The 26,481-nt window shown below is 46.0% G+C and overlaps 1 protein-coding gene across 1 annotated transcript; it reads left to right on the top strand.

Annotated features, from left to right (window-relative positions):
* The first annotated feature begins 184 nt into the window (after positions 1-184).
* TKTL1 (transketolase like 1) lies at positions 185-25,673 on the top strand. The gene is made up of 13 exons (XM_023249077.2): positions 185-341; positions 4,353-4,470; positions 8,600-8,697; positions 10,073-10,264; positions 10,345-10,472; positions 11,700-11,893; positions 16,300-16,464; positions 18,899-19,055; positions 19,415-19,545; positions 20,924-21,007; positions 23,210-23,306; positions 23,439-23,558; positions 24,821-25,673. Exons 1-13 carry the CDS (start codon positions 205-207, stop codon positions 24,991-24,993), a joined length of 1,794 nt encoding a protein of 597 aa, XP_023104845.1. The 5' UTR covers positions 185-204; the 3' UTR covers positions 24,994-25,673.
* The last annotated feature ends 808 nt before the right edge of the window (positions 25,674-26,481 follow it).

Here is a 26,481-nt window from a genome sequence, read left to right on the forward strand (position 1 = left end):
GCGCTCGGAGGGGGCGGAGCTCGGAGGGAGCGACGTGCGGAGGCAATCGGCACGAGGAGGGGCGGTGCGCGGAGGGAGCGCAGTGAGCAAGGCATCAGCACGAGGAGGGGGCGGAGCTTAGAGAGAGCCGCACGGCGCCGACTCATACGCTCCGCGGACCTGCTTCGCGGCATTCGGTCCTCAGACGCCGAAGAGTTCGCAGCTATGGCAGACTCTACGGTGAGCACTGTGACGGCCGAGGAGGAGACCAAGCCTGACTGGAAGACCCTGCAGATCTTGCGAGACATGGCTAATCGCCTGCGCATCCATTCTATCAGGGCTACCTGCGCTTCGAGCTCCGGGTAAGGTTCCCCTGTCAGAGGCATCGTGGCGGCCGGCGAGTGAGGTGTAAGGTAGTAGTTGGGAGGTGGGCGGGCAGGCGGGCTCGGTCGTAGAGGCCCCGTTTGGGGCCGCGGGGGGAGCATGGACGGGCCCGCGTGGCCGGCGGGTCTGCGCTGGCGGGGCGGGGGGGGGGGTGGGGAAGGGAGCGGCTCCCGTGGTCTCTCCCATTGAGTAGCAGGCAGCCCAGAATCTTTCGGGCCCGGCGGACGGCCTCGGGCCCGAGTGGGAAGGGGGCGTGCGGCCGTGGCGTTGTGTGTGGGCAGCTGCCCTCGACGCCGGCGTCCCGGACTCGAAAGCGAGCCGCGGAGAAGGCGGCGGGTGAGTGGGAACGGCCGCCGAAGGCGGCTTTCCGGTCCCCTGGCGTGTGCCAGGACGGTCGGTTCGTGCGGTCGCGGTGTGGTAGTTTTTCCGTGAGGCGCGCGGGCGGCGGGACGGTTCGCGTTCCCTGGGGGCCGTGCTCGTGCTTGAAATTCACCAGTGAGGCCGTCGGGGCCATGTTTTCCTGTGCAGAGAGGTTTTGGACTCCTGGGTCAGGCTTTTTCTTAGTCACGGGTGTATTTCAAATCTCTACTTAGTCCTTAGTGTTCTTGAATTTTCTGCTTCTAGAAGTTTCTCGGCTGGTAGCCGATTTGTACAGTTCTTCGTACTATCGTCTCTTCCCTTTTACGTCTGTGCGGTTGGTAGTACTGTTTTCGCCTTCATTTTAGAAATGAAAGTGGTGTTTTCGAATCAGTAAATTTTAAAGTTAAAATGTCTTCGTTTTAATTTTGGTCGTGTTCTTAAACAACTAGCTTTTGTTTTCATTGATCTGTTCTACCGGCTTTCTTGGTCTCCATTTCTGTTCTAATTTTTTGTTGCTCTAATCTTTATTACTCTTGTAGATTCGGGTTTAATTTTGCTAGTTCTTATGTTGTAAAGTAAGGGCTTTGATTCTTTGATCTTTAGGTCTTAATGAAAGCATTCATAGTTGTAAATTTCTTAGTATGGCTTTTGTGTCCCATAAAGTTTGGTGTGCTGTTTTCATATTCCAGGTATTAAGTAAAAAAAATTGGGGGGGGGGGGAAGCTCGCCGGTGGGCGGGCCGCTCGTGGGGGGGGAGGGGCGGGCGGGACGCACGCAGGCCCTCATATGGGGAGGGGAGGGGAGAGGGAGAGCGTGCATCTTAAGCAGGCTCCATGCTTAGTGTAGAGCCAGGCTCAGCCAGATCTCAGGACTTTAAGATCCTGACCTGATCACGGGAATCAAGAGTTGGGCTCTTAACGCACTGCGCCACGCATGCGCCCCTCCGAGTATTTTCTAATTTCACGTCTTTTGACATTGGCTGGTTAAGAGTGTGGTATTTAATTTCCACAAATGTGTGGGTTTTCCAGTTTTCCTTCTGTTAATTTTTAACTTCAACAGTGGTGAAATAAAATACATTCCATGATCATCCCTTTTTTCAAATAAAATAATCTTTTCAGGGGCGCCTGGGTGGCTCAGTCGGTTGGGCGTCCGACTTCGGCTCAGGTCATGATCTCACGGTCCGTGAGTTCGAGCCCCGCGTCGGGCTCTGTGCTGACCGCTCAGAGCCTGGAGCCTGCTTCGGATTCTGTGTCTCCCTCTCTCTCTGACCCTCCCCCATTCATGCTCTGTCTCTGTCTCAAAAATAAACATTAAAAAAAAATTTTAATAATCTTTTCAATACTGAACTATGGTATTAAGATTTCATAGATGAGTTTAAGAACGGCGTATTTTGGTTTTTTTTTTTTACTTTCATTTTGCTTCATTCGCCTACAGAATTAATAATGGTTTGCATTTCTTCAAGGTATCTAGCAATTTTTGTTTAAGTTTTTTAATATGTAACAATTTTAAAATTCCTGTCCACTTATGGAATACTTGTGAGGCAAGGGGTTTAAGTCTCTGCTTTGTAATTGTGAAGTTTGAAAGAAGATATGATTAATACATGTGAGCTGGGCCTAAAATCTTTTCTGAAAGTTGAGGCAGGGGTTCTAGAGAGTTGGTTTTGTTCCCCTGTCCTGTCTCCTCTTCCCTTCTGGATTAATGGACTGGCTGGACTCCCAGGCCAGCTGCTCTCTAAGAACAGCAGTTACTTTGGATTTCAGTAAGGACCTCCAGTTACTCCACCGTGAGAAACTTGGGTCTCACCGTTCACTTCCTAAAAGAAAATCATTTTAGGTAGTATGTGATCTTCGCAGTGTTTTTTTTTTTTTTTTTTAATTTCCAGTTTTGAGATAATTGACACCTAGTTTTCTGTAAGTTTAAGGTATACAGCATGGTGATTTATGTATATTATGAAAGGATTACCATGATAAGTTTAGTTAACATCTATGTTATATACATAGAAATTTTTTTTCATTGTGATGACAACTGTTAGGGTATACTCTCTCAAATATACTATATAGCAGTGTTAGCTGTGGTCATTATGCTGTACCTTACATCTCTGGTAGTTATCTCATGATTGGACACTTGTACCTTTTGACCACCTTCATCTAATTCCTCCCTCCCCCATCCCCTGCCTCTGGTAGCCATAAATCTGATTATCTCTTTTCCTAGGAGTTTGGAGGTGGTTTTTTTTTTTTTTAGATTACACATGTGAGTGAGGTCAGCCGGTATTTCTTTCTCTGTTGACTTATTTCATTTAGGATAATGCCCTCAAAGTCTGTCCATTTTGTCACAAATGGCAAATGGCCATTTGATATACATATCACATCTTTGTTAATGGGCATTTGGGTTGTTCCTATGTCTTGGCTATTGTAAATAATGCTATGGACAGATGGATGCAGATTTTTTTGACATAGTGTTTTCACTTCATTTAGATATATTCCCAGAAGTAGAATTGCTGGATCATATGGTAGTTTAATTTTTAATTTTTTGAGGATCCTCCATACTGTAAATTAGTTGCACTAATTTACAATCCCACCAACAGTGCACATGAGGATTCCCTTTTGCCCACACCTTGGCCAGCATTGGTTACCTCTTGGCTTTTTGATAGCCATTCTAACAGGTGTGAGGTGATACCTCCTTGTCGTTTTAATTTGCTTTTCTCTGATGATTAGTGATTTTGGGCATCATTTCACATGCCTGTTGGTCATGCATATGTTTGTGTGGGGGGGGGTGTTCAGGTTCTTTGCCTATATTTTTACCTAAATTTTTTTAGGTTATTGGGTTGTATGAGTTTTTCTATGTTTTGGATATTAACCCCTCATCAGATAACATGATTGGCAATATTTTTTCCTGTTCTGTAGGTTGTTTCACCTTGTTGATGGTTCCTTTGCTGTACAGAAGCTTTTTAGTTTGATGTAGTCGCCCTTGTTTATCTTTTATTGCTTTGGCTTTAGCTGTTCTATCTAAAAAACAAGGATACATGTCGAGGTTTCTTCCTATGTTTTTTTCTAGGAATCTTAATGGCTTCTGGTCTTACATTTAAGTCTTAATTTTTAATTTCTGTGAGTGAACACTAGCATTATAGTTTCATTTTTTCACACGTGATATCCAATTCCCAGCGCCATTTATTGAAGACTGTTCTTTCTGCATTGAATATTCTTGGCTTTCTCGTCAAATTCTAGTTTCTCATACATGCATGGGTTAATTTGTGCTTCATGGTGTTTTTGATCAATGATCTCAAAGATAAATTCAAATAAGTAAAAGACTACTCAGGGGCTGATAGTCACCAGATGAACTTGCCCCAAGTATACAGGTACTCCATTGATAGAGGGGGAGCTGGTCTTGAAGATATTGCTCTCCACAGGGAGAGAGGTTATGAAGTTACTGGGCCTTATAGCATCCTTAAAAGCCATGAACTTGGGAGGCAGTGGCCCTGCATCCCTTTTCCTTGGCTGGATTCTTCCATGCCTGGGAGAAAGGACTGCTGCTTCTAGTCTGAGAAGCCTGTGTAATAAAAGGCCTCCTTGTGCACCGGGTCCCTGGTGAATCACCTGTGAGAAATGACCTGTACCATGTCTGTCTTTAAGCCATCCCACGTCCTCCAGTAGTGCTGCTGAGGTCATGGCCGTGCTGTTCTTTCACATCATGAGGTATAAACAGGAGGACCCGGAGAACCCAGATAATGACCGTTTCATCCTCTCCAAGGTAAGTCCCCACAGGAGCCCGGAGCCTGCCCAGTTGCTTCTTAAAAGTCATTTTCAAAGCCACCACGTGGCAACAAGACTGGAAATGAGCTCTGTTTATTTTTTTGGTTCTTCTTTGTCTGCCTAATGTCTTGAGTCTCTTCAGTTTGCTGTGACAAAATAACTACAGACTGGGTAGCTTATAAAGCATAAAAGCTTATTTCTAGTAATTTTGGAAATGGAAGTCCAAGATCAAGGCACCAGCATGGTCACTGCTGATGGGGGGTCCTCTTCCTGGTTGCAGATTTTTCATTGTACTCTCACATAGAAGGGGAAGTAGTCTTCTTAGGCCTGTTTTACAAGGGCACTAATCCCATTTGTGAGGGTTCTGCCCTTGCAAGCTTATCACCACCCAAAGACACCCCCCCCCAACCTCCTGATACCACTTTCGGCCTTAGATTTTCAACATCAGCGTTTTGAGAGGCACAAATATTGAGACGATGGCACCTCGTAAAGATTTAAGAGATGTTCTAGGAAGGATTGCAGTAGTGGAAAGGATGCTTGTGGCAACTGGCCACCCTTCCTTTCCTTTGTTGGTGCTCTTCCTTATGCCACCTAGCGCTAAAGCCCCCCCCCCCCCCCCCGGTCCCCAGCACAGTCATGCTCCCATCTTCTGCCACCTGGGTAGAGGTGGGCAACATTAGTGGATCTATGTTGAGCTCAAGGAAAATTGAGTTGAACTTGGAGGGATATTCCACCCGACAGTGACCTTTATTTTCTATTTCTCAGTAAATTTGACCCGACACAATGGGAGGATTTTCTCGTTACACTAGGTGTAGCACCAGGTATCTCATGACATTGAGGGGCAGGAAAGGGGAGTAATATTAAAAGCAGGGTTGATCTAAAAGAACATTCAGTTCTTTTGATGTCTGAAAGTTTGTGGTGTTCTGAGAGAAACATTTAAAACTCAGCTGGCGTGTACAAATAGAAACCTCAGATCTGGGTAGTGGGTGTTAGTTTAGAGAATAAAGTCAGAATATGGGCATGTCTGAAGTACTTGGGGTCATATTTATGGCCCATGTCTTGGTGTCTGAAATGTAATTTCAAATGAGGTTTGGCGAAAGGTAAAATTTCTGAGCATGTAGTGTAGAAAAAGCAAGATGAAGCAAAAGTGGTCCCTTAGCAACAAACCTAGGTGAAGGATACATGGGATTTCGTTGTACTATCCTTACAAGTTTTCTATAAGCTTGACTTTTGCAATAAAAAGTAAATGGGGGCGCCTGGGTGGCTCAGTGGGTTGAGCATCCGACTTTGGCTCAGGTCATGATCTCACAGTCTGTGGGCTCTGTGCTGGCAGCTCAGAGCCTGGAGCCTGCTTCAGATTCTGTGTCTCTCTTTCTCTGCTCCTCCCCTCTCATGCTCTGTCTCTGTCAAAAATATTTAAAAAAATTTTTAAGTAATAAATGCAGATGTACAAACAGCATGTGTACACAGATCTCTGGTTTAAAACCTGTAAGATGGGGTGCCTGGGTGGCTCAGTCAGTTCAGAATTTGACTCTTGATTTCGGCTCAGGTCATGATCTCAAGGTTAGCGAGTTCAAGCCCCACATCTGAACTCTCTGCCCCTCCCCTGTGTGTGTGCTTACTCTTTCAAAACTTTAAAAAAAAACTGTAAGATGGCTGGATTGTCCTGTAACTGTTGCTGTCTTAGTGGGATAAAGAGGCTTTCTGGCATGCGGTAGCAAGTTGGGCACTGTTCAGCTGCCAGAATTTATGGATTCATCAGATTTAAGAAGCAGGTGAGTTTGGAAGGAAAGAGAAAACACCTAGGAGTGTAGTTCGTCTTGGCACTGGCTGAGAATGGAATAAATGGACTTGCTATGGCAGAGGAGCCACAGTCTTCACGATTGGTACTCCTGGGATGTGAATGTCCGGCACCAACAACTGCATCAGGAGGCTCACTGTTAAGACTTGGCAGTATCGGTATTGCTGATTATGAGGTACTGTGAAGGCTTCTGGGGAGGTTTTTGTGATCCCTGTACATCCACTTCTATCTCGCCGCAGGGCCTTGTTTTTTATCAGCTGTTTCTCCAACCAAGCAGGCCAGAGAAGTAACCAAAAGTTCTTTTTGTAAACTGGTTCTTCAAGCGTATTTTGTGCCAGAACAAAGGTAAGAAGTGCCACCTGAAAGAGCAGTCTTTTCCAAGTGTGCATAGATCGCACCTTGTATGCATTCTATTCTAGCTCTTGCTCCTCCCCCCAGTTGTGAGTGTATCCCCCCTTGCCACAGTGTAAGGGTTCTTGGGGAAGGTAAGGGAACCCTGTGGGGTGCCTCCACCATGCTGAGCGTTGTGCTGGTGCTTGCCAATCTTCTCAATCCTACAGTCTCCTGCTGGCTGAGGGGGACTCTTTAGCAGAACTAGAGACATCAGGAGAGACTTCAGCGGGATGGTTCTGCAGGGCTAGGAGTACAAAACAGAGGGAGTCTCTGGGGGCACAAAAGTGTGAAGAAAGCTAAGGACAGTTAAGAGCCCTGGACGGAGCACGACGAGAGAAGGATCAGAGACTAACAAGTACCGTTGGCCCATCCTTGGTATAAAATACCTCATTCTTTGCTTGAATGGAGGGGACATTTGAGTGGAGGAGGAGTCAGACAGGAAACCTGGGTAACCAGCATGTTGGATGGGCTTGAGCATCCCGGATCCAAGGGAAGTGAGGGTGGGATGGTTTACCAGTTGAAACAGGTAGTCCAGGAAAGCCTCGAAGCTGACATTTGAGCAGAGACTTGGGGGGGGGGGGGACGCGTGTAGTGAGAGGGAACTGTGTGCCTGTTTAGACTCCTGCACTTGGGGGATAGGGAGCTGTGAGTGCTAAGGCCCTGAGGCAGGTGTATGCCCAGGGCATTCAAGGGATGCAAGAAAGCCAGGGCATCCAAAGCGATGGCGGGAGAGAGTAGGACGTTATGGGGGCTGGAGGGTGGTGTAAGAACTTGGACGCTACTTGGCACAAAACAGACCTTGGACAGCTCTCTGCAGGGTGAGGAGTGGACCTAGGTTTTGACCGCCTCCCCCTGGTGGCTGTGTTGAGAATAGGTATGGGGGGGAAGTAAGGAGGTTACTGCAGTGAGAATTGAGATGTTTGTGGCGAGTTTAAGATGGTGGCAGGGGAAGCAGTGAATAAGTTCAGTGTGTCTTCGGAAGCTTGGGACCTTGGACACTGCCTTGTGGCACTCAGAGGGCATTATCTTTATGGATAGTAATAGCCTGTGCATAGACACAGGAGGAGGGGAGAGGAAGCAGTGGTGTAAAATGATTCATCTCTGGAATGAGTACTTACAGATGACCGCTTCTGAAATCTCATTTGACCTGAGTTTTACAAACCAGGGAAATTGTAATCTTTAATTGGGGGGGGGGGGCGCAGGGCACAAGTGAATGAGGGGCAGAGAATCCCATGCAGGGTCCACACTGTCAGCACAGAGCCCTGAAGTAGGGCTTGAGCTCACCTGATGCAGGACTTGAACTCCTGAACCATGAGATCATGACCTGAACCAAACTCGGATGCTTAACCTACTCAGCCACCCAGGAGCCTCCATTTTCTTAAAATGTTTATTTTTGAAGGGGAGAGAGTGCAAGTGGGGGAGGGGCAGAGAAAGAATCCCAAGCAGACTCCACAAACTGTCAGCACAGAGCCCACCTCGGGGCTCAGTCTCACCATGAGATCGTGACCCAAGTGAAGATCAAGAGAGACACTTAACTAACTGAGCCATCCAGGCACTCCGGTGTTTCAGAACCCGCATTCTCCAAAGAGATTGAACATCTGGTTTGTGCAGGACTACACGAAAGGCTTTGTGAAAATGGCAAGGCTCATGCTTATATTTTCTGCTTTGCTCTTAGGCTCTGTTTAGGCTGCTGTGTGAAGAAATTTCCCTTCTCTATAATTCCACAGGTCCAGCTGACCTTGGATTACCTGTGGCTCCCCCTGTGTTTGTGATGTTGAGACTTGGGGTGCCATGTGGGTGCGGTAAAGAGAAATCCACCCCAAAGGGTGGGAGGGGCCGTGCCAGAGAGCAGCCTGTGCTCCATGCTGGAAGTTGGACTGATAACTTGTGTCCTGCAGGTATGTCTAAGTTCATTTGGTCCCTTCTCTTACAGAGGCTGTCATTTGTTGATGTGGCAACCGGATGGTTTGGGCAAGGACTGGGGGCTGCTTGTGGGATGGCATATACTGGCAAGTACTTTGACAAAGCCAGGTAAGGCTCTTATCCACTGTTTACCTGTCCCCACCACACCCCTCAGGCACTTTGGCTTTACTTATGGTTTACTAGTTTGGGAAGACCGTGATTGTTTAGAAAAGTCAGGTTCCCAAGTGTTCTAGCAGTAGAGAAATTGTGTTTCTGTAAACTGTTCTGGCTTTTCTGGTTGGATTCTAAGTGCTGCCTGTAGCGTATAGACTGGTTTATTTCTGTTGCTCTCTAAGAGTGACATGTTTGTGTTTTCCAGTTCTCCTGAGCCTCATTATAGAGCTAGAAGCTAGTGCATTTGCGACTCATTGGGCCCCATTGTATGTTAATAATCAAAGAGTTCCTTTTTTTAGAGTGGTTCCACTAGTGTCTTTCTTACAGGGGTGTATGCCCAACTGCCGCTGATGTGTGAGCAAGATGGGGGTGGTGCTGGGGGTCCCCAGGGTTGGCTGTGTTGGTGTGCATGTTCTCCCGAGATGCACCGGATGTGCCTGAGTCCAGATCCAGTCACATCTTGGTTCCAGCCCAGGTGGCCCCTTTGGAGGCACTTGGTTGTGCTTCCTCCACTGCTCAGGCAGCTACCCTCTTCCATCTCCCAGGAGTCTGTTAACGTTTTCATCTCATTATTGCCTGTATTAGTTCGTATCCTGTAATCAATTTTTAAACTTTTTAATGTTTATTCAGAGACCAAGTGTGAGCGGGGGAGGGGCAGAAAGAGAAGGAGGCACAGAATCTGAAACCGGCTCCAGACTCCGAGCTGCCAGCACAGAGCCCAATGCAGGCTTGAACCCGTGAACCATGAGATCATGACCTTAGCTAAAGTCAGCCGCTTAACTGACTGAGGCACCCCATTAATCATTTTTTTAAAAACTTCGCAGCGGTTTGGTGGGGTCTAGGTTGTGTCTTACTGGTCTTAACGTTTTTGTGTTTTTGTTGTGGAGAAGTTCATGGTTTACAACAACGTATGCTCCTGAGGTACAGTGTTTTGTTGTGATTGTTGTAAATAAATTTGTTAGATTAGAAATAGTGGTTGTGCTTAAAACGGAGCTTACCGAGAAACTGTATATATGAATGTTGTTTGGGTGTTTAAGGAGCTACTTTCTCCACATCCCCTGTTGTTTGTGGGTCCCAGAGACGTGGCAAAAGAATGCTAGAATAAGAAAACTAGCCCAAAAATCCATCTTGTGAGACCCAAGTTTTTTAAAGCTGTGTTTCCTTAGCTCGTAGAGTTTGGACAGAACTGAAAAGAAAAAATTTTAGGAACGTAATGATGTGTGAAGCAACTATTTCATTCTATTCCTTTGTTTTTCTCCATGAGATACATTTGCTTGAGTGCTCCAGAAGAGCCCTAAGCAGGGTCTTAACCTTTCTTGGCTTGCCCTAGCTACCGGGTGTTCTGCCTCTTGGGAGATGGTGAGTCCTCAGAAGGCTCCGTCTGGGAAGCATTGGCTTTTGCTTCCCACTACAATCTGGATAACCTTGTGGCCATCTTCGACGTGAACCGCCTGGGCCACAGTGGTGCCTTGCCCATTGAGCACTGCGTGGATGTCTATCAGAAGCGCTGCGAAGCCTTTGGGTAACTGTGTCCTGTTTTATGTCACCCTTTTGCCCCATTCCCCCTTCACCTTGTAACCTAGCCTCCTCCTGGGTTGACAGGTGGAATACTTACGTGGTGGACGGACGCGATGTGGAGGTACTGTGCCAGGTGTTCTTGCAGGCAAGTCAAGTAAAGAACAAGCCCACTGCTGTAGTTGCCAAAACCTTCAAGGGCCGGGGCACTCCAAGTAAGCAAATGTTTCTTTTCTGCTCGGGGTTATTGAAAACATCTGTCTGCACAGCAGTGTGGCAGGAGGAGACTCAGTCTGGCCAGGCAGACATCTGGCTTAGTGCTCAGTGATCCCACCTGTAATGTGCTGGAGGCCCTTGCTCTCCTTGGTCCTTACATGTAGTGGGTCTGGTTAGGGTTGGAGGGGAAGCCCAGACCCCCAGCAAGTGAGCAGCGATTTTTCCGTGTGCAGGAGGGAGTAGCGAGGAGGATAGTCCATCAGAGGACTGGCAGAGAGCGATTTGCATAGAAGTGCAGAGTGAGAGAGAATGCTATTATATGCGTGAACAGATATGCAAATAAGGGCATGTACACTTGCCTGTGCCCACACTCTCTGGGAGGACACCTACAGACCTGGTAATAGTGGCACTCCTGGAAAAGGTACCTGTGGAACTGAGGGTCAGGGAAGGAAGACGGGGTTTTGAAAGTAGTCTGGCAGATTTCAAAGCTGTACCTGAAGTCATTCAAGTATAAATAGTTGCAGAGGGTGTGATTCCTGCTTTGTTTTAATACCTGTGCTTTAGAATAAAACTGTTTCATGACTCTTCCTTAAAATACAGTCTTACTGTGGTGTCCCCAGTTCAGTAAATGACCACTTGACCAGTTTGCTCCTGGGAGAATTCTGGGTATTATCCTTGCCCTCACCTCTCCCTTATGTGCCCCCTACATGCAAACACAGTCTGTCATCGATTTGGATTGATTCGGGTTGATCTCAGATCTGCTTCTTGCTCTCTGTTTCCCATGCTCAGACCCAAGTCATCTCTCCCTAATTATAGTCTCCCCAAGCCAGTCTCCACACGGCTGCCATGGTGGTCTTTGTACATTTAAGAGCCCATCAGTCACCTCCCCACTCCAAATTCCTCTGTGGTTTCCTATCTTGATTCTGACAAAACTCAAACTTTATACGCACAGAATCCTCCATGGTCCACCCTGCCTGTCTCTCCAGCTTCCTATCCCACACTCCCCCCTCCATTCAACCAGCATATGGGCCAGTGCCTCCCCCCAAGAGCCTCTGGGCCTTTTCAGGCTGTCCTCTGGGGCTGCAGTACCAACTGGGGCTCCCTGTGCCAGGTTTTTATTCTTGTGAGTCCTCAGCTAATATCTTTTCCATAAGGATGTCTTTGAGATGATCTAACAGACGCTCTATTATGTACTTCTGGAACAAATGTCTTTTATTTGTTTGCAGGTATTGAAGATGCAGAAAATTGGCATGGAAAGCCAATGCCAAGAGAGCGAGCTGATGCGATTATCAAACTAATTGAGAGCCAGATACAGACCAACGAGAATCTTGACCCAAAACCCCCTATTGAAGACTCACCTCAAATCAACATCCTAGATATAGAAATGATTTCTCTACCTGCTTACACAGTTGATGAGAAGGTAGGCAAACTGTTCTCTGCTTTTTTTTTTTTTTTTTAAATACCCAGGACTCTTCATTTACTCTGATCTCCATGGATGAACCAGTTATTAGATTGCATATTTAACTAAAGGTTATATGCAATAAAAATAGGTTTATCTTCTCTTTTACTATTTCTGATTTTTATTTCAAAATTCAGTCTGAATATTCTTACTAGTCAATTGATACTTCTAAGCGTCTAGTGCTGTGTAGCTTTTGCTTGCAAAATTGTGGTGTGGCAGTCTACTCTGTGTGAAACTGCCACAATTCTGTGTCTACTCTAAGGGTTGGGGCCTGGCTGGCCAAGGTTTCGAACTTACCCCTGGATTACAGAAAGAAGTAGGTCAATTCATCAAAGACCAATTCTTCAAAAAGGAAACAAACTAGGTATGAAACCCTGCCATAATAGCAGACCCCAAATAGGCAGAGTCTTCAGGACCAAAGAAAAACAAGGTGATGAACCCAGAAGGAAAGAATTTTTTAGCCTTCGTTTATTTATTTCGAGATCTTTAGAGTGTTGCTTGTTTTCTTAGCCTGGTAATATGGGTTAAAGTGAATTGATTACACCAGAAATTAGGGGAAAAAAAAACACAGAAGAAAGGTGTTAATCAGGAAAATGCACATATTAATGAACGGTATTTTGGCACCACTTTAACTGTTCATACTCTTAGAACTAATAGTACAACTCCTGGGAATTTATCCGGCAGAACTATCTATGCAAGTGTGCAGTTATGTCTAGAAGAATGAATGTTGGGGCACCTGGGTGGCTCAGTTGGTTGAGCATCTGACTCTTGATTTCAACTCAGGTCATGATCCCAGGTCACGGGGTCAAGCCCCATATCAGGCTCAGTGCTGAAAGTAGAGCCTGCTTGGAATTCTCTCTCCCTCTGCCTGTCTCCCCCCACCTTAAAATAGGTAGTGAACTGATTTCAGCATTGAATGCTTATGGAATTGGAAAAACCCAGCAAGAGGCTGAGTTCACCCCAATTACTAAATTTTTCAAGTTGTAAAGCAGCATAAAATCATTCTTGTGTAGAAAACCTTAAAAGGTGGGGGGCATCATATATTATTAGAAACCATTGGAAAGTGCATTTGGAGAAATGACACCAAATTGAAGGTGGAAGGTGGGATTTTGAGAACTTTTTTTTTCTTTATTTTTTGAGAGAGAGCAGAGGAGGGGCAGAGAGAGCAAGAATCCCAAGCAGAGCACGAAACTGAAATTATGACCTGAGCCCAAAATCAAGAGTCCAACGCTTAACTGAGCCAGCCAGGTGCCCTTGAACTTCCATTTTTTTTTTTAAAAGAGGTTATGTTTTTTATGAACAGGAAAAAATTAAGTCCAGTTCATAAAAAATGAATGAGTTTAAAAACCAAGTCAGGGGCACCTGGCTGGCTCAGTCAGAAGAGCATTAGCTCTTGATCCTCAGGGTCCTAATAAGTTCAAGCCCCACATTGGGTGTAGAGATGACTTAAAAATAAATGGACTTTAGGGGCGCCTGGGTGGCGCAGTCGGTTAAGCGTCCGACTTCAGCCAGGTCACGATCTCGCGGTCAGTGAGTTCGAGCCCCGCGTCAGGCTCTGGGCTGATGGCTCGGAGCCTGGAGCCTGCTTCCAATGCTGTGTCTCCCTCTCTCTCTGCCCCTCCCCCGTTCATGCTCTGTTTCTCTCTGTCCCAAAAATAAATAAAAAAACGTTGAAAAAAAAAATTTAAAATTAATGGACTTTAAAAATTGGCGTGCCTGGGTGACCCTGTCAGTTAAGCATCTGACTCTTGGTTTTGGCTCAGGTAATGATCTCCTAGGTTTGTGGGTTCAAGCCCCGTGTTGAGCTCCACACTGACCTTGCGGAGCCTGCTTGGGATTCTTTGTCTCCATCTCTCTCTCTGCCCCTCTCCCACTTGTGCTCTCTCAGAATAAATATCAAACGAAACTTTAAATCAAGAAACAGGACTGCTAAGACACTTCTAGTAGATTTTTGATCTAGAGGTCTTAAATCTAGAGCTCTCTTCATACTTTGCAGTGAAGTATCTCATTAATCCGCCAGAGTGTCAGCCCCACTCTGGAAGTGTTAGCCAATGAGGTTAAATAACAGTAAAAGACTCCCTCCTGACTAGGAGGAAGGCAAGCCTCTCATCATTTGTAGGTGATAAAGTTGTATGTCTGGAAAACCCAAGAGAATCAGCCGGAAACAGTTATAAATAAGAGTCCAGGAAAAGAGCTTGTATCAAAACTAATATATGGGGGTGCCTGGGTGGCTCAGTTGGTGAAGTGTCCGACTTCAGCTCAGGTCATGATCTTGCGGTTCGTGAGTTTGAGCCCTGCGTCAGGCTGTCTGCTGTCACTGCACAGCCTGCTTCGGATCCTCTGTCCCCCCTCTCTCTGCCCCTCCTTGTGCACATGCTCTCTCAAAAATACTCAAAAAAAATACAAAGATTAACTCCTTTTTTATATTAACAAAACAGATGATTTTTGTAATGGCAAGAAAAACTAAAAAATATATAGGAGCTATATTAAGATACTTTCAGGGGCACCTGGGTGCCTCAGTTGGTTAAGTCTCTGACTTCATCTCAGGTCATGATCTCGTTTACGGGTTTGAGCCCCATGTTGGGCTCTGTGCTGACAGCTCAGAGCCTGGAGCCCGCTTCAGATTCTGGGTCTCCCTCTCTCTCTGCCCCTCCCCCCTCACACACTGTCTCTCTCTCCTTCAAAAATAAACATCAAAAAAAATTTTTTTTAAAAAGGTACTTTTAAAACTGTAGCCCCAAAAGCAACCCACATGCTTTGTAGATATGAGATGCTCAACAAATATCTGTACATAGACCATTCCTGAAAAGATGCTACACAGACTCGTCCTTTCTGTCTGCCTCTGGGCAAGGGACTGGGTGGATGGTGGACAGGTGAGCAGGGAGAGGATGGCCTCTTCACCCGAGGCTTTCATAACTTGAATTTTGTACTACCTACATGAATTGTTTATTTTTAAAGATCTGTGTTTAGAGAAATGAACACAGACATGAAAAGACCAACCTTTTTCTTTAATGACTTTATTGAGATATGACTATATATAATCCATCCATTTGAAGTACAATTCAGTGGTTTAAAGCATATTAACAGAATCGTCCAGTTATCACCACACTGTCTTACAGCATTTCCATCACCCTCAAAAAAAAAAAAAAAAAAAACCATGCCCATTAGCAGTCACCCTCCATTTCCCCCAGCCCCTAGTAACCACTTGTCTACTTTCTGTGAAATTGCCTATTCCGGACATTTCATATTAAATAGTCATGTGTGAACCTTTTGTCTGGCTTCTTAGCATGATGTTTTTGAGGTCCATCCCTGTTGTGGCAGTACAGTATTCCATTTTATGAATATACTATACATTTTGTTTACGCATTCAATCCTTGATGGACATTTAGGTTTTTTCTACTTTTATGGCTGTTGTAACTGCTGCTTTGAACATTTGTGTGCAAGGTTTTGTTGAGATCTAGTTTCCTCTTGGGTATATACCTAGGAATAGAACTTCTGGGTCACGTGATAATTCTGTTTGACATTTTGAGAAAATGCCAAGCCTTAATTTCTAGTAGAAAAACTCAATATTGTGAAAATGTCAATTATCCCCTGAATCCATAAACTCAGTTCAATCTCAATATCCTAATGGAATTTCTTGTTGGTATCATGATTCTAAAGTTCTATGTTTTAAGGGGTGCCTGGGTGGCTCAGTTGGTTTAAGCATCCAACTTTTGATTTTGGCTCGAATCATGATCTCACAGTTTGTGGGGTCCGGCTCCGCGCTGACGGCAAGGAGCCTGCTCGATGGGATTCTCTCTGCCCCTCCCCCACTTGTGTTTTCTCCCCCCTCCCAAAATAAACTAAAAAAAGTTCTCCATTTTAATTTTTGCACTGTGCATTATCAGTTTTATAGTTACAAAGTCACAGGCGTTTGCATTTTGGGAAATTTAAGTATTTTGATAAACTTCTGTGAGGGGTGCCTGGGTGGCTCAGTTGGGTAAGCATCCAGCTGTTTCAGCTCTGGTCATAATCTCACAGTTCATGAGTTCGAGTCCACAGCAGGGCCTGTGCTGACAGTGCGGAGCCTGCTTGGGATTCTCTTGTCTCCCTTTCTCTCTGCCTCTCTCTCAAAAATAAACATTTAAAAAATTTTGTCTTGGTAAACTATATGAATGGGGGCAGAAGAATAAGTTTTTTTGAGAATTGCTACCCAGTGAACCAAGGATGGGCTTAAGATTGGCTAGCCATCCATTTTTGTGACACAAAAGGAAATTATTGATGAATTACAAATTTGTTTTCTTCGTTAAGACAAAAGACCATTTGTAATCCACAAAATTTCACCTTCTAAATCTGCTCTAGAAAACTCTACCGTTTGATTTTTCCAGGTAGCTACTCGGAAAGCATGTGGTTTGGCGCTGGCTAAACTGGGCCACGCAAACGATAGAGTCATTGTGCTGGATGGTGACACCAAGAACTCCACGTTCGCAGACATATTCAAGAAGGAGCACCCTGAGCGCTTCATTGAATGTTTTATTGCTGAGCAAAACATGGTGCGTGTGCTATGGGTGTTCCTCCTGGGTCTTCTCATTGACAGTGGCCTGCTGGACACAGGAGGCCAGCCCCGAATTACAGTTTTTCTTTCCGTTTATAAAAGCAAAGGTACTGGAGGAAAAAATGGCTCTGAGGAAGCAAGACGAGAGTAGCTAGGCAGTTTGTGGGGTAGCTTCCAGGACTGCTAGGATTCATTTGGAACAAGTAGTATTTATCAATTTTTTTTGATTGCCAGGTTTTAAAAATAAGTTTTTCTGTAGAATCCAAATTTCTGGATTCTCTTAAATAGGAAGATCTGTCAGCACCAAGACGGCATTACCTCCTGCCACCAGTTGGCTGGAACTAAGCAGGGGCCCCCTTTAGATGGGTGTCCACAGCCAGCTGGCCATGTCCCTGCCTCTGGCCACCCTGCACTTTCATTTATGGTGCTTCTCTGGGCCTGTTAGTATTAGAATTTAAGCTACCCTGTTAGGTAAAGTAGATCGTTAACATCTGTAAGCATAAATACGTTTTCTCTAGGTCTCGTTAAGTTATTTCCATTTTGAATGGAAAAAATACAATCCATCATTCTCCAAATTGAGTCTCTTATCAGAAAACTTGCTCCCCATCTCATTGATTCCTTTAGTTAACAGCCTTCAGCATATACTCTGTACTGATGGGTTCCCACAGTGGGAAGAAAATTAGTAAAACTGCAGCTAATAAGTAGTATCCAATGCCATGTCGAACCTGGTGGCTATGGTAGGAATGTAACCGGGGCCAATCAGGGATGGTCTCTCAGTTGATGTGACATTTAAGCTGAGATTTAAGTGATGAGTCGTGCACAGATCTGGAAGACAGCATTAACAGCAGAGGGGACAGCTATCTCTGCAGCAGGCCAACATTTGAACCATCTAGGGAGAAAAAGTGGCAGCATGGTGAGTACAGGAGGAAATTGTCAAGGTCACCAGGGGCCAGATCATGTGGTGCTTTTACTGGCCACTTTCAGTATCTTGGGTTCTTTTGCAGTTTACTGGGAAACCACATGATATGTTTTACAAGGCCCTGCAATGTGAAGAATAGCTTGCTGGGGGGCAGGGTGACAGAAGATGGGGACTTGGGCCAGGTTGGAAGTAAGTAGACTCATCTGGAATCTCTTTGGGAAGGAGAGCTAACAGGATGCCATAAGGGTGGGTGTCAGGGCAAGAACCAAGGCTGGCACTCGGGGGTAGGCCAGAGTGCCTGGGTAGAGAGAGGTGTCACTTCCCAAGATGGACACGACTGGGGGAGAAGTGGATTTGGGGGCATGGGAGCTCTGGGCCCTGGGGGGTCAGAGTACTGGTTGGTAAGGGGTCAGGTAGTTTGGAGGATACATCAGTTGTCTTCAAGTGTATTCTATGAATGTGTTTTTCTGAACTATGTATTCTTCTGCCTAGTTTTAAGAGAAAATTTAAATTCTTGTTACAAATTTAAGTAGTTAACAAAAGATAGTTTCCCATGTATTGAATTTGAGGCACTTTAATACTCAAATTATCCAATTAAAGGTCACACAAGGACTCTCCTTAGTTGTCAGAAGCATTTCTATCTCAATTCTTATTGCTATTCTATTGCCCTAACTTTTTTTTTATACATGAAAGCCTTTTTATTGATAACCTGGAAGAGGCTGGGCAGAGAGTAGGAAGTGGGAAAGTGAGGATGGTATGAGAAGTTTTTTGTGAGGGAGAGCCCAGGTGAAGGGTGGTATCTGGAGGGGGAGGATGAGGTGGAGGTGGACAGGTAGAGATAGAAGATACGAGCATATATTCGAGTGGTGAGAGAGTAACACGAGAAAGGGGCTGGATCCATGAGGGGAGGGGATAACTGCACTCTTGGAGATGCCCTTGAGGACTCAGGAGAAGGGTGAGATTCAGCATGGCAGGTGGGCCAGTGGACCGTAGGTAGGTGCAGGTACCCTGTCTCCTAGCCAGCAGGTGGGTGGCTGGGGGCCGATGGGAGAGCCTCTGTTGTTCTCTTCTCATTTCCCAGGAGATGCAAAGTGAGGGTACCATGTGAGGGAATAGGGAGAAGGGTGCAGAAGGGGACCTGCCAGGACTGTGGAGAAGGGAGGCTTTGAATGTCCCGAGCTTTCCTGTCTTCTCTATCTTCCTGACTTGAAGGAGCCAAGTCAGTGCCCCAATTCCTGTTATTTTCTGGAAGTTTGGGGGACATCAGGGGTTTGCCAGATTTCAGGTTTGCCCAGCTACGTGCCTGGGGAAGGATGAGGTGGTGGGGGGAATGTGGAGTAGAGATTATCCTGGGACACACTGTGCACTGGGGAAGGGGAAAGGAGGGGCAGGGTTCAAGCATTTGTTTTCCCTTTCACTATTGTGGTTTTGTTTTCCCAAGGCTTCCACATTTTAATTTTTTTTTAAATAGGCCAACTATTCTAAGGGTGTCTAATTCACCTTTTTATTGCAGGTGAGCGTGGCACTGGGATGTGCCACCCGTGGTCGGACTGTTGCTTTTGTCAGCACCTTCGCTGCCTTTTTGACCCGAGCATTTGATCAAATCCGGATGGGAGCCGTTTCTCAAACCAACATCAACCTTATTGGGTCCCACTGTGGAATATCTGTTGGTATGAGTTCTCAGTACCAGCATGTTTTGTTTTGCTTTTAGAATTTAAGGGTTTTTTTAATGCTTATTTTTGAGAGAGAGTGGGGGGGGGGCAGCAGAGAGAGGGAGGCACAGAATCCAAAGCAGGCTCCAGGGATCTGGAAGGTCAGTTAGGATCCTAACCCACAGTGATGTCTCGTGGGAGACATGTAGCAGTTAATTATGGCATTATATTGGCCCAAGAATTGGACAGTTTTGTAGGGCTCAGCTACAAGTGTGGGCCCTCCCCCTATGGAAATAAGCTTTTGTTTATCCAGCAGAGGGCAGGTTCCCAGTTGGCCTTTGATCATGCATTTTTGGGCTGTGGCTTTGCTTTCTCAGGTGAAGATGGCGCCTCCCAGATGGCCCTGGAGGATCTGGCCATGTTCCGAGCTGTTCCCAACTGCACTATTTTCTATCCAAGTGATGCCGTCTCAACAGAACATGCTGTTTTCCTGGCAGCCAATAGCACGGTATTTTTTTATTATTATTTTTGAGAGTGTGAATGGGGGAGGGGTGGGGAGGCACAGAATTTGAAGCAGGCTCCAGGCTCCAAGCTGTCAGCAGAGAGTCCCAACAAGGGGCTCGAACCCACGAACTGTGAGATCATGACCTGAGCCGAAGTCAGACATTTTGACTGAGCCACCCAGGTGCCGCTCTAAGGTTTTTTTTTTTTTTTTTTAAGGGGACACTGTTTAAGACGAAATGTTTCTGGGCTCCGCTGCTAGTTTGATACCAATGATTGGGTTTTTCCCATTTTCTCAGTGTAAAGATCATATTTGTTATAGAAAATTTGGCTGTACGATTCCTTTAAGAGACAGAACAATTACCCCAAAAAAGTGATTGAGCATGTAGAACATAAACGTGATCATGTTGTAAAAGACAGTACAAAAGGACACGGAACAGCTGACGGCCCATATGGGGCAGGGCTCAACACGGCGAGGAGAGTGCTCTGGGCACTCCAAGGAAAAGGGGGGCTGTCAGCAATGTCCTGGGAATGGGCTCCAGGAGGGATCAGTGATGTTGGCCTTAGACACATCCCATGCTGTCACCACCTCATGACATCCAGGAAGCTGGAGAGTGACCAGTGGGTGGCCAGTGTCTCCACTGTAGACAGACCTCAGAGTCCCCAGCCCAGGTCCGCCCTCCGAAACCTCTTAGAAGGGCAGGAGTATGAATTGTGCCCCACTTGCCCTTTCGCAAGTCTCCCACAAGGGCTCAACCTAATTCCTGTCTAGAACCCAGTTGCAGGGCAGGCTAGAGGACAGTCTGAACCTTTTCAGCTGCTCTACCTAATGGTCAACAGACTCCCCTCACCACCAGCCCTGTGCCCACCCATGGCCCTGCATAGGCAGCCCTGGGCATGGTTGGGATAGAACCAGTGTTCCTAAACTAATAGTTTATAATGTATAGTTTTTTAAAGAATGAAATATTACGAACTATTATGGCAAAAATTGTTTAACGTCGTGTTCTGGGATTTTTATTAACCATGAGTCCGTGCTGTGGCCTGCATTTGTGTTCTGCAGAGAAAGAACAAGTCCATGGGTATGTGAGAAAGCTTTCCTATATCACTGAATGTGATAGCATAGAAGGCTTGTCACTGAGGGCATCTGCCAGGGTCCTACGTAGGTTTTTGCCTGGCTTGATGTAGTGATCTGATCAGGTGCCACCTGACGTGTTTGCTAGTAGTTGTATAGATGTTTATCCTTTGCTCCAAAATGTGTGCTTTGTTTTTAGTGAAGAGAACTGTTTAGCTGTCTTCCCCCCTCCATTTTAAAACAAGTTTATTAGTTGGAAATTTAGTTTTTTTTTTTTTTTTAACTGTAGCTCTGGTTTTAATTTACGCCCTAGGGGATGTGCTATATTCGGACCAGCCGACCAGAAACTGCAGTTATTTACACCCAACAAGAAAGCTTTGAGATCGGACGGGCCAAGGTAAGATCTTAAGTCCTGTCGTGCCTTCTAGTATCATTTCATGTGGAGAGATCTGGTCTAAAGCTAGCACTAGGTATCCCTACAGTCAAGGCTTGATCCTTTCTTTGCTCTAGTTTAAAAAAAGTTCCATTGTGACCTTTAGCTGCTTTTCCTCAGGAAGGAGCATTCTACCAGTATCAGCCTAAGCAAACTTTTTCCCTTTCCAAATGGAGTCTCTTCTTTGTTGAACTCTTAAAGTGGTAACAACTTAAAGGTCCTTGAGTTGTTGGGGTGTAAATTACCACAGCCTGGAGCTAAATGAAATAGTACAACCGATTTCAAACGAATAATGAATCTGTCAGGTTTGGGTTTTGCAGATCCAAGCCAGGAATAAAAGGGAACATGAATGTCTTGCCACTGGCCATTGTGTGGCACTGAAGTTGGTCGATGTGGCCTTGCCCATGGGCCTGATAAAGGCTAGCATCACTGGGCACTTGCTATCTTCTGTGTTCTCGCAAAAGCCCTAGAAGCACAGATTGGTAGCAGCCCTGTGTTGTAGGTGAGGGGCTTACTACGGGTTCACAGCAGCAAGACCAGGATTCAGACCAAGACATTGACCTGGTCTCTGTTGGGGGCCATGTATGTGCAAAGAACAGAACCAACAGCGTCTGGGGAGAAAATAAGTGACTCTGCTCCGCCACCTGGAGAGCAGAGCTCGCAGATGTTCTGACACATTTCCTTCCTGCCTTTCTTACGGCGTATATGTATGCTTTATGTAGTTGAGATCATATTGCAGAAGAAAGTTTGTATGTTTTAAGCTTTTTTGGAATGTCATTCATACTTAAATGTGTGAAAGAGCACTAGCCAGTGTTAAAGGAACAACAGGTGACATCTGACTTGATTGCTAAGAACTAAGCTGCTGGAGAATTCATAGTTTGTAGTGCTCAGGAGGACTGTCTGAGTACTGAATGGCTTTAGTGCTGCAAAAAAGCGGGCATAACCAAATGTTCATGACCTGCTGCTGGGTAGCTTGCCAGCACTGAATGAGAAAGCCGCAGTATTCATCTTCAGTGTTAACCACAGGTTCTGTTGTTCCCCTTACTCTCCCGCGGAAACTCAAGGCTGAATGTCCCTGAGGGTGGAGGTGGGGGGGTCTCTGTGAGTGACCTGTAATTTGGCAGAGCTTTCTCATAGCTTGTCTTCTTTTTCCCCTAATATTTGCCCTGTCCTGACACAATGAAGTACATTTCCTGATGGTAAAGGATGTGAGTTAAAATGCGTGTAATAATGTGCGTGGCATGGATAATTCAAGGGCTAGGTTTTGCAAAGGGGGTGTGCGTTATGTATTTATATGGACGTATATGAAAAAGTTAAGATATTCTCAAAGAATGGGGTGGCTTAGAAGCCCTGAATGTTTGTACTGTCAGCAGTGCTTAAGCTACAAGGAAACCTATACAAAAGGATGAAGTGCAGAATAGTTCCAGATGCCTTTGGTTGAGTGACTTTGGAGGAAATAGAAGTCTATGGAAAAAAAGGCCAGGCCTCTGTCCTTGCTTACAGAATAGCTAGTGGGTGAGCATGTAGGCTTCAATGTCAGATGGGCTTGGCTGTTTGCCTCAGCCCTATCCTGAGCAAGTTCCTCCCACTCTGAGGTTTGCTTTCTCCAGCCACAGAATGAGCCCTCTAATGCGTGGGCTTTATAGGGCACTTGGACATGCAAGGTGCTTTGCACAGAACATGTCGCAAATGCCCCCAAATTATCCCCATTGACGTGTTCATCGTCAGAGTCCAGTCTGTGTGCACGCCCCAACGAGATGTTGCGGGTGGTCCAGAAATAGTGCTGTTACAGACCCTCTGTGAGTGTGAGTCTGTGGTCTGCAGCATGTGTCCCATACAACTTGTTTCTGGCCCTCTGCCTTTCAGATCCGATTTGAAGGCCACCTTCTTTGCTAAAGGGGCATTTTGTTATTCTATAAGAACTTAGTGATTTGGCACCGTGTATATCATGAAGCATGATAGATGAATTTGTAAAGTGAATATGAAGTAGGATTTATCAAAAAGAGTGTCATTTGTCAGTGTGTTGATGCAGCTTTTTTTTTATAGTGAATTATTAAGCAGTAAAATTGGTAGGATCAGGGAAGAGCAATGTAGCAGAGTGTTATCTTTGAGATGTGCTCCGTGCATAGTAACCACGGCTTTTTTGTTCAATGGGCATAATACCAGGTCCTCCGCCACAGTGTCAATGACAAAGTCACGGTTATTGGAGCTGGAGTTACACTGCATGAAGCCTTAGCGGCTGCCGAAGATCTTTCCAAGCAAGGTCAGTTGGTGGTTGGTGAACATTGAAGTTTAAGCTGGGCAGAGGTAGGACTTGGGCTGCTTCATGTGCCCCAGTTGGTCTTTTTATTCTAAGTCAATTTCACACATAAACCTGGCTATTGCGGTTTTCCAGATATTTCCATCCGTGTCATTGACCTGTTTACCATTAAACCGCTGGATACTGTCACCATCATGTCCAGTGCAAAAGCCACAGGTGGCCGTATTATCACAGTGGAGGATCACTACTCAGAAGGTATGTGCAAGCCTTTGAGGGTCATGTTGAAAGTCTGCTTTGGTTAGAAGTGTTCTTGTTTACCATGATGGGAAGCGTGACCTGCTTCGGGGTGTCAGCCAGCCAGCCACTCATACAACAGTCTTTATTACTGCTCTTTGCAAGTATATCATCTTACGGGTCTCTTGCCCACCTACACCAGCTCCTCGCGGAGGGCGGCGGGGGGCATGCCCATACTCATTTGTGTGGCCCCGGCACAGTGCCTGGTCCCCAGGTGGCTTAGTGGCAGCACAAAGGAGTGTCTGTAACTCTCTTGCGGGCAGGAAAGGATCATAATGAAAAGCTTCACAGTTGCTCTTGAGTTTTGAATGATTAATAATTTGTTCCCCTCTCAAAATGGGAGATAGTGCCTTGCAAGCAGAGAACGTGGCAACTGCAAAAAAAAAAAAAAAAAATGTGCATGGCAGGGAGAGGGAGGAAACTGGGAATGTCAGGTGGGGCGCATGAGGGAGTGGAGAGTTGCATGTGTTCCTGTATCAGGGGCCCCAAGAGCACCCACCCCACCCCCCCCTCCGCATGATCACTGAGCACTTAATGGCTTTAGTGATCCTCTGGAAGTACTCTGTGCTCTCACAGCTGAGGTTATTACGAGGAGAGAACACACACCAGGACCCGCAAGGACAGAAGACACAGGTCAGGGTGAAGGACCCCACGTCTTGGGCTCCCTTCCTCCCTTCCGTGGGGGGACCACTGAGTGCTCTCCCTTCTCCAGCAGTGACAGATGCGTCCCTGGAAACCAGTGAACCCACTCAAGACTCCGCAGCATGGGTCTTATTGGGCACTGGCCACATGGGCCCCCTCTGCCGGGCACACAGCAAAGCAGGTGTTCCTGGGTACTCGCACCAGCCCATTGCCCAGGTGTCACCTGAGGACCAGCCTTGCTGAAGCTGGTGGCCTGCTGGTCATTCTTTTCTGTATGGTTTATTTGTTGGCATAATTGTTTTGGGTTTCCTGACAGCTTTAAGTATCTCAGCTTGCAGACCCCCGCATCTATGGAGCCCCAATTGAGCTCCTGTTGTAGTGGGGCTGGGAGGAATTTGGAGACCCACAGTTTCGAATGAGACTTCTTTTGGCTAGCCAGAGGGTGGCTGTTGACGTGAATCAATGGCTGCTGAAGAATATTTTTCCCTAGGAGCCAGCAAATTCAAAGGCTTCTATACCTTGAGGCTTTAAGGCTGACCAGCTGCTTCCAGAACAGAGCCTCATGTCTCTTGTTTCCCCAGGTGGCATCGGGGAGGCCGTCGCTGCAGCTGTCTCTACGGAGCCTGACATCTTGGTCCGTCAGCTGGCAGTGGCAGGAATCCCTCGGAGTGGGAAGCCCAGTGAGCTGCTAGATATGTTTGGAATCAGTGCGAAACACATCATAGTGGCTGTGAAATGTATGTTGATGAACTAAAATAGCTGTTAACTTCCGACATACTACCGTTTAAATCTATACTGTTGTGCTTTGTTTTTAAAAGCAAAGCGAGTTAACTACCTTAGGCTATAACTACATATGCAAGTGTAACACTGATCTTTTAGTCATTATATAGTGTGTTATAAGGTTAAAAATAACAGAGGAGCTGACAAAACAACCACCTAATATGAAGTTTTCTGAGAGGACAACATGTAACTGAATTGGGCATCAGCTAGTGTAAATTTCCCAAATGTGTGTAGAAGTGAAGAAAGGCAAATTGAACCGTGCACTGCAGTCCCTCAGGCTTGGGACACTGTAGCACCCTGCCACACCCCGCTGTCCGAGTTCGAGAGTTTGTGTGCTGCCATCCTACCTGCAGCTTCCCGGGTCCAGTGTGACTGTAGTTGCCCTGCAGTGTCCCTCCCGGTGCTTCATTTCATCTCCCCTCCATGGCCCGACGCAGAGGCCGCAGAGCAGCGGCAAAATCTCTTAGGATGTCCTGTGCTGCTTGCAGAGGGGACCCAACTAGTTCTAGTCCCCACACTGCACTCCCTTGTGAGGTCTCAGAAATGTCTCATTTGTCCAGTGCCCAGACCAAATCTGATAGCTCGATTGCATTCCTCTACTAATACTTGTTACTGTTAATACTAGTTACTGTTAATAAAGCATTTTAAAAAGCAGCTGCTCGACTCCATTTGTGCAATTCGGTTTCTGTTGGCTAGAAACTCCTTCCTTAATTAGAATTTTATCTCAACCAGGGGAGCGAGCCACGCTCTCCCACAACAGAAACCTCAGAAAGGAGGGTATGGAAAGGGTACTGGATGGGAGGTGTGCCGCTCGAGGATGGTGTAGGGCCGGAGCGGACTTGTTACTTCAGCTGTGAGCACAGAACTCATGTGGCTGGTACACAGGAAGAAAACAGCCAGGGAACTTAGAGGTCAGTCCAAACTTGAAAACTAAAATTGACTGGAAGTGTCTGATACGGTTCTAATCTTCATTGCCCTCATGAAGTGCTCGTCAGGGGGTCTCTGTTCTAGAATGTATGGTAGAGAGCCCAAAGAACTGGCCTGGCACTTGGAGTCCCGCTTCTGCTCCTGCCCTTTTAAATCACTGTGAACTGGTTTCCTGGCCTGTACCATTCGCATGGCCGTTGCTGTACTTGTTTCCAAAGATTTCAAAAACCTGTATTTTTCTATAAAACAGTTGACAGTGGATACAAGATACAAAAATATATAAACAAATACTAAAAATGTCACTGGATCTTTGGTAAAACACAAGGGTCACTGTAGAAAGTTTAGAAAAGCAGAGGAAATTCTGACCTCTAACGCTCCATACGATTCACCCTTTTAAACTGCACAATTCAGTGGGTTTTCATATACTCACCGAGTTTTGTGACTGTCACCCTGGTCAGGTTTAGGACCTCTGCATCACTCCAAAGAGAATCCCTGAACCCCTTAGCAGTCATTCCATTCCCCTTCTAGCGCCTGG

The sequence above is a fragment of the Felis catus genome, chromosome X, assembly GCF_018350175.1.
Source record: "Felis catus isolate Fca126 chromosome X, F.catus_Fca126_mat1.0, whole genome shotgun sequence".
Taxonomy (NCBI): domain Eukaryota; kingdom Metazoa; phylum Chordata; class Mammalia; order Carnivora; family Felidae; genus Felis; species Felis catus.

Coding starts and splice junctions, on each gene's coding strand:
- TKTL1 (XM_023249077.2), top strand. CDS start 205: ATGGCAGACTCTACGGTGAGCACTGTGACGGCCGAGGAGGAGACCAAG. Junction 10,473..11,699: donor CAAGGGCCGGGGCACTCCAA/GTAAGCAAATGT, acceptor ATTTGTTTGCAG/GTATTGAAGATGCAGAAAAT. Junction 23,559..24,820: donor GGAGGATCACTACTCAGAAG/GTATGTGCAAGC, acceptor TTGTTTCCCCAG/GTGGCATCGGGGAGGCCGTC.